Source organism: Rhipicephalus microplus, chromosome X (assembly GCF_043290135.1).
Source record: "Rhipicephalus microplus isolate Deutch F79 chromosome X, USDA_Rmic, whole genome shotgun sequence".
NCBI classification, from domain to species: domain Eukaryota; kingdom Metazoa; phylum Arthropoda; class Arachnida; order Ixodida; family Ixodidae; genus Rhipicephalus; species Rhipicephalus microplus.
The window spans coordinates 491,890,092-491,906,998 of NC_134710.1; the positions used below are offsets into that span (position 1 = coordinate 491,890,092).

At 44.8% G+C, this 16,907-nt stretch overlaps 1 protein-coding gene across 2 annotated transcripts in view; it reads right to left on the bottom strand.

Annotated features, from left to right (window-relative positions):
• Nucleotides 1-563: 563 nt before the first annotated feature.
• Nucleotides 564-16,907, bottom strand: part of LOC119160776 (nose resistant to fluoxetine protein 6) — a 185,454-nt gene continuing 169,110 nt past the window's right edge. For both annotated transcript variants that reach the window (XM_075880926.1, XM_037413006.2), the window contains 2 exons: nucleotides 8,841-8,983; nucleotides 564-1,811 (listed from right to left, as the gene is read on the bottom strand). In XM_075880926.1, coding sequence (XP_075737041.1) covers nucleotides 1,611-1,811; nucleotides 8,841-8,983 — 344 coding nt within the window. In that variant the 3' untranslated portion in view covers nucleotides 564-1,610. The remainder of the gene's footprint in view (nucleotides 1,812-8,840; nucleotides 8,984-16,907) is intronic.

The following is a 16,907-nucleotide window of genomic DNA, read 5'->3' on the forward strand; positions in this document are numbered from 1 at the left end:
CGTTTTGCATGTGTTTCATAGTGAAAGTCACAGCCTGAAACTTACGTATGAAAAGCCTGATAAGCGAGCGTTGCAATTTCTTGACATTGGCTTGCTTTTTGGCGATAATCACATCTGTTGGAAGTATAATCCTAGATCCAAGAAACCCTTGTTACTTCATGACAGCGCCCATTCGAACCTTGTTAAGCGAAGCATTGCAGTGAACTGTCTGCATTCAGCCCTGAATAAGTCGTGTGTACATGTCAGTTCATCTAGCTTTAATGCAGAGGTTACACGATTGAAGCAGGCGGGTTACTTTTCTGAATTAATTTCTGCGGTGTGTGATACCCTGCTACGGAACATGAAACGTGATCAAACAAAACAAAAAGATGGTAGTAAAAGAAGAAGCATGTCCAAGTTATCCCATATTCTCACAAATTCTCACATAAATTGAAGATAATCACATCGAAGCATGACGTGCAAGTTGTACTGTCCGCGCCCTACAAACTCTCGAGCTTATGTGGCATGGCCTACAGAGAAAAACGCCCTAGGTGTACAACCAAACACAAGAACAGGTTCACAGATTGTATTTCCAATGTAATTTATAGGTTTCTTTTAAGTTGTGGACTTGAGTACAATAGTCAAACTGGCAGGTGTTTTAATAAAAGGGTGAAGGAGCATGACTATAATGTACGCAATACGACCAGTGGTTTTCTGGCTGACCATTGGAGGCGTTGTGGCTGCTCCCTTGACTTTCGTACTACTCGGATTTTTTAAAATGGGGAGGGATAAGATAGAGCGCGAGATGGTTGAGGCTTTCTTCATTCATGAAGCAGGTGACAAGTGCGTGAGCAGGCCTTCCATATCCTTATCTGACGCTGAAATTAGTTATCTTGGAGGCTTTCTTTACTTTTTCGTGTCGTTTGCTTTATCATGAACTGATGCATTTCACTCATCACGCTTGCGCGAGTTCCTTTGAAGATTTTATCGTTTGCAGTTTTTATCGCTGGTCAAAACCAGCCTTTTTTTTTCTTGCTTCTAAACCTCCTCTCAATCACATTTCAGGCACATATATATGCACAGGTGATGGCATTAAAAATTTCAGTTGTTAGTCAGTGCTCTGTCACTACTGTCCTTCTTTTTTCCCGAGTTTTTGCGCGGCCCTTTCTATGTGGACATCGAGTGAACGTGCGTAGAAGTCAGGCTGCCAGCTTGAGTTGCCTGAAAAATTCTTACCAGAGGATAAAAAATGACCTGACCATATACAGCTCGTACACACTGTAAAAAGCTTATGATACCACGTCAGTATCTCTTAAAACTGCAACCAATATTCCCCGTACTATACCTTGTTTAGAGCTTTAATGCTGCCAACGACCTCATTACTGGTAAAGGTGGTAACATATTAAGACAGCGCGTGAAAAATGCGCATTTGTTTCTGCAACTAAGAGCACCAACTTCGTATGTCGCTTTTGCTTGCGTTTACACTAAACGCAGCACAGTCATTTACTCAGCGTCATTGCACATAGAGGCGTCGTGACGTCCATTGAGAGAAAAAAGTGCAACAAAAGAAAACGTCCACTGTAGCACCACAGCTGAGCACTGTTCGAGCACTATTTCGTAGTTCACTGTTTCTATACAGGCTCCTTTTTTGTGGCCTGGCTTGCAGTTTCTTGCGGCGGCTGCTTGGTGACGACGTGCTGCTGAGCGACCCGGGGCGGCCTGTGCGATCCGGTGACGCTGTCCCAGAACCAAACGATGGGCTTTTCGACGACCACAGACGCAACGAAGCCCAGTATCACAGCCACCACGAAGTTCGAGATGGCCGACATGAACTGCACATTCCATCAGTAAGGAAGAGCACACAGCAATTAGGCAAGTTCATCACAAGAGCACCATAGTGCTAATACGATCGTTCACTGCCTCGAGCGTGTGAATTAGCCACACCTTGAGCAGCACTCGGACGTTTGTATATTCCAGCTCTAAGACCTATTAATTGCAACAATATCAACAGCCTGCAGCGACGACATCCATGATTGACTGATTCACTAATATTGTACTTGAAGGCCAAGTATGAGAACCAGGAAATAAAAGCGTCAACCACACATTCAATCTAAGGGTACTCGACACAAGCCCGAGGACAATGAATATGCGCGTGACACATATCTTGGAAATGGAGAAAGCTCATCGGTGCACGCGTTTGAAGGGAAGGCGCAGGCTAAGTACTTGCGTATAGTTCTTCAGTGATTAAATAGCACTGACAAGTATCGCATGCACTGTGAGCGAGCATAATTTTGAGCGCACCTCTTCGATATGGATAGGTGTTTTCTTGTCTAGATGTCCTAAGTTTTCATTTCAAGCCGAACTTAAAATATACATAGTATTTAGGTGAGGTATAGGGAATTTACCTGCATGCAAAGTGTTTGTGGTTTTAACCATGCTAAAAAGCCTAATTCCGAACTCTTACGATCTGTCCCTTTCATCTACAACACTTTGCTTACAATTCGCAGCTGTTTAATTGAACCGTTTTGTCCTTAATAACATTCACATCAGTCAGTTAACTACTCAGTAATATTTCAAAATTAGCTTTGAAATTAGTTTACCTGATCTCCTGGAAGCGGCAGAAGTTCTTTCCAAAAACACGCAACGGCATTCTCGTCACCACCGTTTTCTACCCCAAGAAAGTGCTGAATTAGGTGTCATTCTGATGTTAAAAATATTTAGGCGTGTTTTAGGCAATTCACTGGATTAAGATCCAGCATAAGCTTTAACGCTTTATCGAACTAATTTAAATCTCTAACGTTAACGTAAATATAGCACAATGGTTTGTGTTATATACTCGACTGCTGCTATGCGCCTATGCGCTCTCGATTATGTACGTGGCATTCTTTTTTCATTGTAGAAGGTAATGCATACAACGTTTTGCAATATATATATATATATATATATATATATATATATATATATATATATATATATTTATATATATATATATATATATATATATATTTATATATATATATTTCCTTATTTATATAGTTTTTTCTCTTATGAAGGCCGGTCCCCGGCTGAAACGTAGGAAAATTAAAAAGTTTTCGTTTTGCCCGTCCTCCACTTCTTTGTATTTTTCCACTGGATCCGAGGACACCTTCTTTTTCATATATATATATATATATATTTATATATATATGAAATCTAACAGACAGTAATGCCAAGGTATTTATAGGGGAAGTTATTAGAACCAATAGAATGTAAATAAAAAGAAAGAAAAGTGGGTGAAAAAATGGCCAGCCATGAGCAGGAATCAAACCTACGACCTTCGAATAACGCGTTCGATGCTCTAACCACTGAACTATCACAGCGGCCTTCCCTCCATCCACTTTTTTCGCTTCGTATGTGAATATAGAAGTAAGAGTGTCAGTCAGCGTCATCTATAGGCCAAGCGGCGAGTGTTAAACACCCTTTTGTGCGAATTTGTGGCGTCATGTAGCACGTGAACTTATTACCAGAGGGCAGCTGATTAATAGTCCCTCGTATACAACCTAATGACACCAAGTCTGCCAGTACGAGACCCTCGGTAATGAATAAGGGAAAGATGTGTATACCTAAGGGCTTGTTTTTCCGTGTTTTGACACAATATCAATGAGATCTAACAGACAGTAATGCCAAGAAATGTATAGAGGAAGTCATTAGAACCAATGCAATGTAAATAAGAACAAAGAAAAGTGGGTGAAAAAATAACCAGCCTTGAGCAGGAATCGAACCTACGACCTTCGAATAACGCGTTCGATGCGCTAACCACTCAGCTATCACAGCGGCCTTCCCTCCGTTCACTTTTTTGGCTTTTTTTGTGAATTTAGAAGTAGGAGTGTCAGTCAGCGCCATCTATAAGCCAAGCGGCGAGTGTGAAACACCCTTTTGTGCGCATGTGTGGCGTCACGTAGCACGCGAACTTATTACTAGCGGGCAGCTGACCAATAGTCTTTCGTATCCTCCTACTCCTGCTTCTAAATGCACATATAAACCCAAAAAAGTGGATCGAGGGAAGACTGCTGTGATAGCTCAGTGGTTAGAGCATCGAACACGTTATTTGAAGGTCGTAGGTTCGATTCCTGCTCACGGCTGGTTACCTTTGCATCCACTTTTCTTTCTTCTTACTTACATTCTCTCGGTTCTGATAACTTCCCCTATACATTTCTTGGCATTACTGTCTGTTAGATCCCAATAATATTGTGTCAAACACGGAAAAACGAGCCCTTAGGTATACAATTCTTTCCCTTATATATATATATATATATATATATATATATATATATATATATATATATATATATATATATATATATATGTATATATGTAGTAGTAAGCGAGACAGACAACACCCGTTTGTTGGGCAAGCTGTTCTATTCTGCTTCTTCTTCCTCGCTTTCTAACTCATGGCCCACAGCTGCCACGCCGCTCTTTATTACATTCGGCCACACTGCGGACCTGACAACAAAAAAAAAGAAATTACAGTTCATTGCACCTGCAGCAGTCCGACTGCTTTTTTCAAGCGCGACACATGCAGGGCAATGTTGTTTCTTTTGCGTTTATCCAGAGTGAAGTTCGCAACTGAGGTGTTCACACGCCAGGTGTTTTCTCCTACAGGATGAGTAATTATGAATGGCCCGTCGAACTTAGGGAGTAGCTTCTTGCCAGGCCCGCTGGTGCCCCTTTGCTCCCAGACCTCGTCACCGATGTTGTAAGCAGGAGCGGGTCTACGGCGTCTGTCAAAGTGGCGCTTTTGATTTTCTTGTGCGTGGGTGGCTTTCTTGATCGCCTCAGTTCGGATCTTCTGACAGGCCGCTTTGCGATCGTTGGCACGTGGAATTATAATGGGAGCATCCAGACTGAGGACCGCTTTCAGCTGTGGTAGTTTCCCATAAACAATTTTGTAGGGCTTTATCTGGTAGACGTCTGCAGTGCCGTGCTAATAGCGAAAGCGGTTGACGGAAAATGGACGTCCCAGTCGGCCTCTCCTCTTGTCCCTGCCTTCGTATATGGAGCGAGTCATGCCTGGATGCTCTGGTTGGTTCTCTCAGTAAGGCCGTTTGCTTGAGGATGAAAGGCGGATGCGAAGTAGTGCTGCACGCCTGCCGTGCAAAGGTACTTTTTCAGTTCCGCGCTACGAAACGTTGTAGCCCGATCAGATATTAAATTTTTGGTAAGCCATGTCTCCATTCAAATCGGTGCTTGAGGAAGTCGATTAGGTAAGTGGATGCAAGAGATAGCACGGCCTCCACTTCCACGTGTTTTGACAGGTAGTCTACTGCTACAATGACGTAACGATTTCCCGCAGTGGTGGTGGGTAGAGGTCCCTTGTAATCAATGCCAATCGTGTGGAAGATTGTTTCGGGTATCTGGATTGGTGTTAGTAATCCAGGTTGACACCCAGGCAGTCGCTTAAACTGCTGGCAAGTTTTGCAACTGGCGACATACGAACGGACGCTACTCTGCATCTTCGGCCACCAAAAACGTTCTTGTTGTTTCCGGAGTGTGGCTCGTTGGCCGGTGTGTCCGCCTTCTTGGGAGTCGTGAATGACTCGTAATATTTCTGACCTGTGGGATTTCGGGATCACCAGGAGGTAACGTTCTTCGGATCGGTCCGCTCGCCAGTGACGCCGGTACAATGCGGCATTGCGCATCACAAAAGTACTGTGATTTCTCTTGTCAGTATTAGATGCAATAATGGATGCCAAATCTTTATCCTCCTGTTGGGCTTGAGATATATCCACCTGGGCGAAAAAAATGTGGGTTTGCCTGGTTTATTGCGCGCAGTCAAGGGGGTTCCGTGAGAGTGCATCGGTGACGTTGTTTAGCCCCCCGGTGCGGTGGTGCACGTGAAAATCGTATTCTTGCAGCGTGATTATCCACCGGGCACATTTGTGCTTAAGTTGCTGCTTGGAGAACTTTCATGCTATAGCAGCATTATCAGTCACAACAGTGAATTTACGCCCGAAAAGATAATGTCGCAACTTATCATCGACGCTCCATACCACTGCAAGACATTCAAGCTCGTGTGAGTGATAGTGGCGCTCGGTGTCTGAAAGTTTTTGGCTGGCATAAGCGACCACGTGTTCCACGCCATCTGGATCACGCTGCACTAACACAGCTCCTAGGCCGACTTGGCTGGCATCAGTGTGCACTTCGGTGAACCAGTCTTCATTGAAGTGACTTAGTATGGGGCAACAAGTGAGCTTTTGTTTTATAGCTCGAAAAGAATTTTCTTGTAAGACGCCCATTCAAACCACGCGCCTTTTTAAGAAGACCGCTCAAGGGAGCTGCGATCGGAGCGAAGTGGGGAATAAACCTTCGCAAATACGACGCCATACCCAGAATTGACTGAACCTGCTTCAAGCAGGTTGGTGTGGGATACTGCGACACGGCAGCTATTCGCTCCGGGAGTGGCTGAATGCCGACAGGAGATATATTATGTCCCAGGTACAAAATCTTGGACACTCCAAACTGGCATTTCTCTTTCTTCAAACGAAACCCTGCTGCATAGAGTCTGTGTAGTACTTCGTCCAAATTGCGCAGGTGTTCATCCTCCGTCCTGCCAACGACCAGGATGTCGTCTAAGTACACCACACAGGCTTGGTTTTTCAATGGTCCGAGCACTGAATTCATCGCACACTGAAAAGTTCTAGGAGCCGTTCCTAGTTTAAACGTCATACGGTTGAATTCATACAAACCAAAAGGTGTGCGAAAGGCCGTTTACATCGATCTTCCTACGCAACGGTAATCTGCCAGCACCCTGCGCGTAAATCAAGCGACGAAAAGAACTTGCATTGACGTACTGTATCAACAGCGTCATCAATGCGGGGTAAAGTGTAGAAGTCGGGCATTGTACACTTATTGAGCTGCCTGTAGTCCACGCAGAAGCGTAGTGATCCATTTTTCTTGTGAACAAGGACGACTGGCGCTGCCCACGGACTCGATGACGGCCTAATAATGCCCGCGGCAAGCATTTCATCTACTTGTTCGGCGATCACTGCCCGTTCTCGTTCAGCGTATCGTCGCAGTGGTACGCATATTGGCGGATGATCTCCCGTTGGTATACGATAGAGCAGCAAATTAGAGCCTGGCAGTTCTGCTGTATTGCTAGCGAATACTGGCTGATGGTGAGCCAATATTGAAGATAAAGTAGGCGGAGTGGATGGCTCACCTGTCGGTGGTGGCAGGGTTGTGGCGGTAGTCCCAGCTGCCGAAGACCGGCGCTCGACGTGGCCGCGATGTATGGTGAGCTCAATGTCATCAGATAGCAAGAAGTCAGCCCCAATGATCATGCCGGCAGGGAGGTCTTCAAAGACGGGAATGGCTGGAAGAACTTTAGTGCCCGCTGCAGTCCAGACTGAAATGTCGAGCATTCCGACTGGCATGGCACTTCCTTCAAGTCCGCAGAGGGGAGGTTGCGTCCACGATCGGTTAGTGTCCGGAGCATGACGTTGGTGTAGCGCTGTTCGTTCCGCACCGGTATCCACCAGAGCAGATAGGTCACCTATTCCCTCAACATGAATGGACATCCGAGGAGTTTGACAAGCTTGGTTGTGGATTCGGGTCTGGAAAGATTGACGACGCTCCTTGGCGTTGTGGCCAATGCGACCGCATCCGTGCTTGAAGCATCCGTGCCGTGTGGAGGCGTAAGTCGAACGGACAGTCGGTAATGTGTCCATGCTAAACTGACGACGAGAGTTTTGCTGAAGTTCGGCTGCCTTTTGAGCGGAAACCTGGGGTGACGCTTCAGGTGACTGGCAAGATAAGATGGCAGCATGGGTAGCGTCAGCCAAGCCCTCAACAACATACTGGCGGGCAGCCGGAGAGATCCATGTAATGCCACATTTGTCGAGAAGCCCGAGCTTATCGTATACGTATTTACGGGCGTCTTCCGATGGAGCCTGCCGACGCGATCGCATGCGCATGAAATAGTCGTCGTATGCGAATGGAAATGGTGGGAAGGCCATGACGAAGGCTGTAGTCCAGTCACTTTAGGATTTGTACTTGCAGCCATCGTATTGATGCTACGCTTTGGCGGACTCGTGCAGTCTGCTTACGGCTAGCGATAGCGTCCCGTCGTCAGTCCATGCATGTCCACGGGCCAACAAATGAATTTCATCCAGCCAGGCGGTTGGGTCTCGATCAACGCCAGTAAAGTCAGGATTTTTTTCCATATACGGAGGAGGCAACGTGGTGCGTGCACAGGCTGCTGAGAAGGCGACAGTGGCGTCTGCAAGACGCTGGCTCGAAGTATCGATGGTCTGCAGAACCGTGCAGAGTTCACTGGCGGCTACAGGCGAGGAATTAGGCCTGTCTTCTGGCGACGGTACCCAAGTTGCTCCAGAGATGGTACCTGAGGCGAAGTCTAAGGGAACGTATACGGCGTCCCTAAGCAAGGAGGCGGTTTGCGAAGCCAAATCAGTGGAGTCACCTTGTGGTTTGGCAAAGACGCCTGCAGGCAGCGCGCTGGCTTCGGTACCCGTGGTGGCCAGGTCGGATGCCATGGCCATGGTAGCAGGAGCTGCGGGCTGCTGGAGAGTGGGTCCGCTCCGTAGGACGGTTTCTTCGCGCGGGTCGTCGCACACAGGTTCATTGAACGGCTGCGCCATTGTAGTAAGTGAGACAGACATAACACCCGTTCGTCAGGCAAACTGTTCTATTCTGCTTCTTCTTGCCCACAGCTGCCACGCCGCTCTTCGTTACAATATATATATATATATATATATATATATATATATATAATAACAAATTTTGTGCGTATATTCTTATCTGCCCAGCTGTTTTAGGGTTGCGTTTCACCGTGGTGAGCATCGGAGAATCCGGGTACTTACCACGTGGAAATGGTCGGGGCTCAATCGTTCCCGGATGGTCCACAACTTGAGGTAAATAACGTATATGTGTACAACATAAATAGTGAATGAGATGCGGCTAACGGGAACGAGAGGTTTCCAGGACAGGATGGTGTTGAGGATCCCTGCATAAAAAAGCAACAATTAGAATTCTTCTAGCACAATTTAAACAAGGATTAGCAGTGGTCACATGTAACACGTCGACGTAAGACTTTCGTGCGAGCCCATTTTGTTTTTCATCAAGCTTAAGCTGTGACATCTTTAGCAAGAGAAAGCGTTTGAAAATTCAGTAGGCTAAACAGCGAAATTGAGCGAAGTGCCTTTTAGGCATTTCATGGCTTAGAAGAGTGTTTTCTGAACAAAAAGCAGCAATTAAAAACCCCAATTTCTCCCATGATCTATTTATACTCAACATAGGAGGGGTCTGTAAGTGTCGCGCGGGCACTGTCGGAAAAAAGTGGCAAGAATCCCGCGAAATACGCCCACCTCACTGTTGCTGGTCACCTTTAGTGATTTGGATAAAGTTTACTTTCGATCGATCTCCAAGGTACACTAGGTTGGAAAATGACATGAGCCTTGCTAAGTTCTCTCACAGACCCAACTTATAGCAAGACTAAAACTCGTTAAAATGACCCAAAGGATGGCGCACCACATTTAAGGCACTGACCTGAAATTGCTAGAATGTATCATCATCATCATCATCATCATCATCATCATCATCAGCCTGACTACGTCCACTGCAGGACAAAGGCCTCTTCCATGTTCCGCCAGTTAACCCGGTCCTGTGCTTGCTGCTGCCAATTTATACCCGCAAACTTCTTAATCTCATCTGCCCACCTAAACTTTTGTCTACCTCTAACCCGCTTGCCTTCTCTAAGAATCCAGCTAGTTACCCTTAACGACCAGCGGTTATCCTGTCTAGGCGCTACATGCCCGGCCCATGTTTATTTCTTCTTCTTGATTTCAGCTATGATATCCTTAAACTCCGTTTGTTCCCTAATCCACTCTGCTCTATTCTTGTCTCCTAAGGTTACACCTACCATTTTTCTTTCCATTGCTCACTGCGTCGTCCCCAATTTAAGCTGAACCCTCTTTGTAAGTCTCTAGGTTTCTGCTCCGTAGCTAAGTACCGGCGAGATACAGCTGTTATATATGTTATATACCTTCCTCTTGAGGGATAGTGGCGATCTACCTGTCATAATTTGAGAGTGCTTGCCAAATGTGCTCCACCCCATTCTTATCCTTCTAGTTACTTCAATCTCGTGGTTCGGCTCCACGGTTATTACCCGCCCTAAGTAGACATAGTCTTTTACAACTTGAAGTGCACTATTACCTATCTCGAAGCGCTGCTCTTTTCCGAGGTAGTTGTACATTACTTTCGTTTTCTGCAGATTCATTTTAAGACCCGCCTTTCTGCTCCCCTTGTCTAACTCCGTAATCATGAGTGGCAATTCGTCCCGTGCGTTACTCAGCAATGCAATGACATCGGCGAAGCGCAGGTTACTAAGGTACACTCCATTAATTCTTATCCCTAACTGTTCCCATTCTAGGCTTCTGAAAACCTCCTGTAAGCACGTGGTAAATAGTATTGGGGAGATTGTGTCCCCCTTCCTTACACCCTTCTTGATTGGTATTCTGTTGCTTTCTTTATGAAGCACTATGGTAGCAGTTGATCCCTTGTAGATTTCTTCCAGGATGTTTATATATACTTCAGAATGTATCAAGCAGGGCTATTTTCCATGCACCATAATTCAACTGCAGTTTGCCATACACTGGCGAAGTATAGTTCACTCGAGATGAACCTAATACCACAGAAGAAGTCCAACATGCTATGCTGTCGACGACCAAAAACATTCCAGGCAAGGACGGCATCAGCAATGTAATTATAAGGAATCTCGCCGACAACTTTGTGACAAGGTTTACAGAATTAACCTTTGAACACTGGGAACAGGGTACGACCCCGAACTTCTGGATACATGCTGAGACCCATTTCAGTCTGAGACCCACTTCATTGAACCTATGATTGGGAAGAGTATACGAGAAAAGTGTGCTTGAAAGGTTGGAGATGAGAGATAGCGAACTCATGCTACCCTACATGTATGTATTTCGAAAATGGATCTCAATCAAGGACGTCCTCCTGCAAATCAAGGAGAAGGCGCTTACCGACGTCCTAAAATACAGCGAAAACGTATTACTCGCGCTTGATCTTAGAGTGGCCTTCGACAATGTCAGTCTCAAGGCTGTGTTAGAGGGGCATAGCAAAGAAATCGCTAAAATAGTACACAACTACATCAAAGCTTTCATCAGTAACGGGACCGCCACAATTGGTATATAAGACATCCTTGCTTACACGTTCAATGCGTCCACAAGGGCAAGACCACAATGTTCTGTGAGATACTCGGTGCCGTTTAACGTCGTTATAATTAGGTTAGCCGGGAGCCTCTATAAAATTGAAGGACTCAGGAATGTTATCCGCGTAGACAGTGTCACAATCTAGGTGACATGGGTACTATTAGGACAAAAATATCTTCTGCAACGCGCAGCAGATATAGTTCATGACTATATCCGACAATGTGGTCTCTTTTGCTGCCCGTAGAAATCCGAGGTTCCTAAAGTATACAGAAAAGGACACAATATTGAAATTCCATAGACGTCTATACAGGAGGAAGAACACTCTGAGCGTGTCCTAAATTAAGATCCTCAGCATGCAGATACAAAGTAACTGTCGCATACCACACCATCAGGCAGCTTCTTTTCCTCCTATTCTCATGGCTTATACCCAGTGCAGGAGATTGGCTGAGTATCAAACACCACAGCGCCAATCACGAGAATGATCGCCAGAAAAGATTACGAACGAGGAGAACACTTGTAGGCTCGTAACAGCTCTCACCGTCAGCAGGATCGCGTGCAGTATACCTTATGCAAAGCCACCATGACAGGAAAAACAACAATTCGAGGCGATTCTTAGGAAATCCTACAAATGCATCCTCGGTTCACCAGTGAACACCTTGAAAGATAAATTACTTAAACTGTAGTGACGACTCCAACGAGCAGGTACACGTCACAGATATTGGGTACTAGGGATGATTGCAGATAAATCAACAGCACGGAGAGCACACCGAAGGACATTCGCCATATTATTGATATACACCCAATACCTAGAAACATGCATGCCAGAATACAGAAAGCTCGAAGAGAAGTATCATCAGAAGCACACCAAAGAGCCCTGAGGAAGATTATACGCCTCTCCATAAAAACCTCAGCAGAGAGTGATTCGTTTGCCTGGAGAAAGCTTCAGACTAATACTCTAAAAACTAGTTACAAAAATCTATCCTGCATTATACGGCAACAAATTGCTGCTATGCAAAGAACACGCCACACTTCATGACGTAAGGTAGGCCTGCCAACACTCAATGGTACTGCCAAAAAACAGCATGTGAAGGGCACTTCGCGCTATGCTTTCTATGACGTGGTGTCACAAGGGGCCACGGTTTGCTCTGCAAGGGAGGAAAAGCACGACTCTGGGTTTGCCAGTGTACTTGAGCTCTAACAACCACCGACCTTCGACTTCAAAGACCCAAGTGCGTGGTATGCCTGGATTGATCAGTTAGAAGATTATACCTACGATACAGGACTGCGCCGAGCTACCAACGAAGTTTAGGTACGAATGCTTCTTTATTGCGTGGGCGTTCAAGCTCGCGTCTCTTAAACTTGATGACTTAAGAAGCTCTCGTACAGCCACAAAAAACAAGTTCACCTCGTATTTCGTTTATCCGCTAAACGAATTTCACGAGAGTTAGTGTCTTCATAGGCGGACGCTGCAAGCAGATGAAAGCGTAGATGCTTTTTATTCAGCGTTGTGAAACATGGTAAAAAGATGGAACTACGGCTCAGCGTCTGTCGAGAATAGGCGAGACAAATTTATTGTTGGCTTGTAGGTCAGCTGATTATCGAAACAACTCTGTCGCACTTCTGGCTTGACGCTGGACAAAGTGCTCCTGCATGCCAGGCTGAACGAAGACGCATAAAAAGGAAAAACAAATTGGCAGATACAACGTCCTGTTGGAACCGAAGATATGCGAAGCACGAATGAGGAAAGTTGATGTGTCCTTTAATGTCAGAATAACGTTACAAGGCGGTACTTGAACTGGTATAGCGCATTACGGGGAAGAAGAAACGGCCGAGCAGACCGACACAAGAGGACAGAGCGCTAACTTCCAACTGAGCTTTATTGTCAAACTGCATCAAATATGTAGACCGGTGCAAGCATACAAACAAAACCACCCTAACACAACGACAAGATAACACACAACATCACACCGTCACATATCACAGATTCATAGGTGGTTATCCTGATTAAGGAAGGCCACTTCATGTTCAGATAAAACCAAAGAAGGGGCGCTAATACACGTGCTGCCAGCTCTTGCTATACAATGCGCTTTTATAATTTCTCGAGTTAATTGTGACGGGTGCTTTTTTACGACTTCACATTGATCAAACATGGGGGTACATCCGCAATCGCGGCAGTGAATTCCAATGTGGCCCTGGGTTGTTTGTGAACATTATAATGGTGCTCTTTTAGCCTTTAATTAAGGCATCGCCCCATTTGGCCGAAATACCACATACCACATGAGAAAGGAATCGCGTAAACAACCCCCGCTACACATGGCACAAACCGAGTTTTGTGCTTAGTTGCGCAACCAGTGGTACGGGATTTGAGAGGGTTGACTGCTTTGCATAGCCGCTGTAACTTATCCGGCACTGAAAACACCACTTTGACGCTGCATTTCTCCCCTATCTTTTTTAGCTGGTGGGAAATGTCATGCACGTGGGGTAAAACTACGGGTCTTTTTCGGTCGTTAGATTCCGGCTGAGCCTCGGAGTTGCAGCCTTTCTTTATCTGTTTTAATAGCTTTTCAGGTATAGATGCCAGTAGCATAACTGGGTACCCAGCACTCAAAAGCCTTTCAGCTTGAGCTGCAAAGCTGTGCTGCATGACATAATGACACGATTTCCTAAGAGGATTGATGAGAGAAAGGTTTGTGATGCTGCGCTCAACTAACTTGGAATGGGAAGAGTCATAGGGTAAAAGGGGTTTTTCATTTCTAGGTTCAAATAGCCAGCACACATGGTCAGGTGAAAGAATTAAATTCAAATCTAAAAAGCGTAAGCTATTGTCAACTGGCAACTCATGAGTCAATAAAAGCGGTTAAACATTCTTTAAAAGTCATTACAATATCGTCGGTTAGGTGCTGGCAGGCAGCGTTGGTGCAGTCAATGAAAATTAAAAATTCGTCGACGTAACGACATATTTTGGTGACAATATTTTGGTCTAACATGCTCACCAGCAACCGGTCATGATATGCAAGGTATACGTCACTAAGGATCGGGGCGAGGCAAGACCCGATGCAGACACCACTATTCTGTATGTATTTAAGATCATTAAAAGATACAAAAGTCGACTTGATGTAAAAGGACAGAAGCTCTAAGAGGTTACTGTTATGGACACCCGTGAGATTCTGGAAGGCTACAGCACCAAACGAGTCAATGGCATTGTCAACACACTGTAACAACTTCTCATGCGGCAAAGAGTAATACAAATCTTTTATATCGACCGAAAGTGCTTTTAAGCCCCGGTCGTTATGTTCCAGAAAGTTAACCAAAATGTCTGAATTCCTAATTAAAAAGGGGTCATCGATGGTGAGCAAATTGAGTTTTTCTTGCAGAAATAATGCCACAATTTTTTGCCATGTTCCTCTCTCTGTCACAATTACCCGCAGAGGGCAATCGACCTTGTGTGTTTTGGCCGTAAAGGCCAACCTAAATTATGGCGGACTTAAATTATGGCTTGAATTACTTCCATGGCATAATTCACCTGTTAATATGTGTCATTTACCTTCGTCGGCTATTCATGTCACGTGATAACAAATTTATTATCACGTGACGTGATATGTGGAGCTAGCGAAACGGCCGCCAGCACGCTATGAGCTTAGCGTGTTGTCAAGTTTACATCCAACGCATATCACGATTATTATGTTTAGACGAGTGATTTACCTTCATCGTCAATTAATGTCACGTGATACCATATTTTGTATATGTGGAGCTCGCGAAACGGCCACGAGCACGCTATGAGCATAGCATGTCGTCATGTTTTACATATCACACGCATATCATAATTATCATGATAAAGAGCGCTTAACAGCACAAAGAATAGGAGCAGTTAGAAGAGACGAGACAGAGCGCTAAATTGCCAACAATTGTTGGTAGTTCCGTGCTCTGTCTCGTCTCTTCTATGACTACCTGTACTTTGCGCTATTAGGCACTATTTATCATGTTAGACCAACACACCTCAAATTTCTGATTATCTGTCTCTCAAATTTCATGATTATCATGTTTGGACGTGTCATTCACCTTCGCCATCTATTCACGTTACCTGATACTAAATTTTGTGTAAGTGGAGCTAGCAAAACGGCTGCGAGCACGCTATGAGCATAGCATGTAGTCATGTTTTACAAGACACGCATATAAAGATTATCGTGTTTGGACGTGTCATTCACCTTCGTCGTCTATTCAAGTCATGGAATACCAAATTTGGTTTATGTGAAGCCAGCCATAGGGCCACAAGTGCATCATGAGCGTAGTATGTTATCATGATCTTACATGACATTTATGTCATGATTATCGTGTTTTCACCAATCATGTACTATCGGCATCCATTGACGTGACATAACACCGAATTTGGTATATGTAAAGCCAGCGAAACGGCCGCAGGCGCATCATAAGCATGGCATGTAGTCATGTGGTTACAAGGCACGCATATCATGAATATCAAGTTTGCACCAGTCATGCGCCCTGCCGCGGTGGTCTAGTGGCTAAGGGACTACTCAGCTGCTGGCCCAAAGGTCGATGGATTGAATCCCAGCTGCGGCGGCTGCAATTCCGATGGAGGTGGCAATGCTGTAGGCCTATGTTCTCAGATTTGGGTGCACGTTAAAGAACCCCAGGTGGTCGAAATTTCTGGAGCCCTCCACTACGGCCTCACCCATAATCATATGGTGGTATTGGGACATTATTCTACACATATCAATCAATGCACCAGTCATGCGCTTTCATCATTCATTCACGTCTCGTAATACCCAGTTTGGTATAAATGAAGCTAGGGAAACGACCGCGAGCAAACCATGAGCGTCGCGTGTAGTCATGACTAGTCATAACATGAAAATAACAAACGTTAGGGTCTGTCACTTATGTTCACCAAGCAGTCATGTCATACCATATCAGTTTTGCAAAATGTGAATTAAACCACTGAGAGAGCATCAAAATTATGAAATTTAAATCATGGCATTCATCAGATACACGTCAAGATTGCCAAGTTATGAGTTGTTAGTTATGTTTATCATACAGTCATGTTTTAGCCATATCAATTTTGGTATTGATACCGTTGTGGAGACGGCCATTTGAGCTATTAGTCGTAGGTGGATAGATAGATAGATAGATAGATAGATAGATAGATAGATAGATAGATAGATAGATAGATAGATACATAGATAGATAGATAGATAGATAGATAGATAGATAGATAGATAGATAGATAGATAGATAGATAGATAGATAGATAGATAGATAGATAGATAGATAGATAGATAGATAGATAGATGCGCTCAATGTCGCCTAAGTTCACCAAGAAATGCTTCGCAATAAAATGGGAACCAACATCTTGGCCAGTTGCCCTTGGCGCAACGAGCAGAAGCAAATGAAAATAATCGAGCATCGGCATCGAGAAAAATCCCCTTCGCCAACGCGATGCACAAATCATGTCGTTTCTGCGGACGAGAAGCACATCAACGTGAATTTCTTTCTGCCAAGAAAGCGGTTTAGGATTTTTGCAAAATGAGAGGACACTTCGATGCAGTTTGCTTAGCCAAGCAGAGTTCGCTCAGCCGACAGTCACATGTCGTCGAGGTGCACATTGTCAAGACCAGTCGTGAAGCGAACGCCAAAGTTGAATGTTAACATTTGGCAGAAGTCTGTCTGGTTAGGTATAAAATT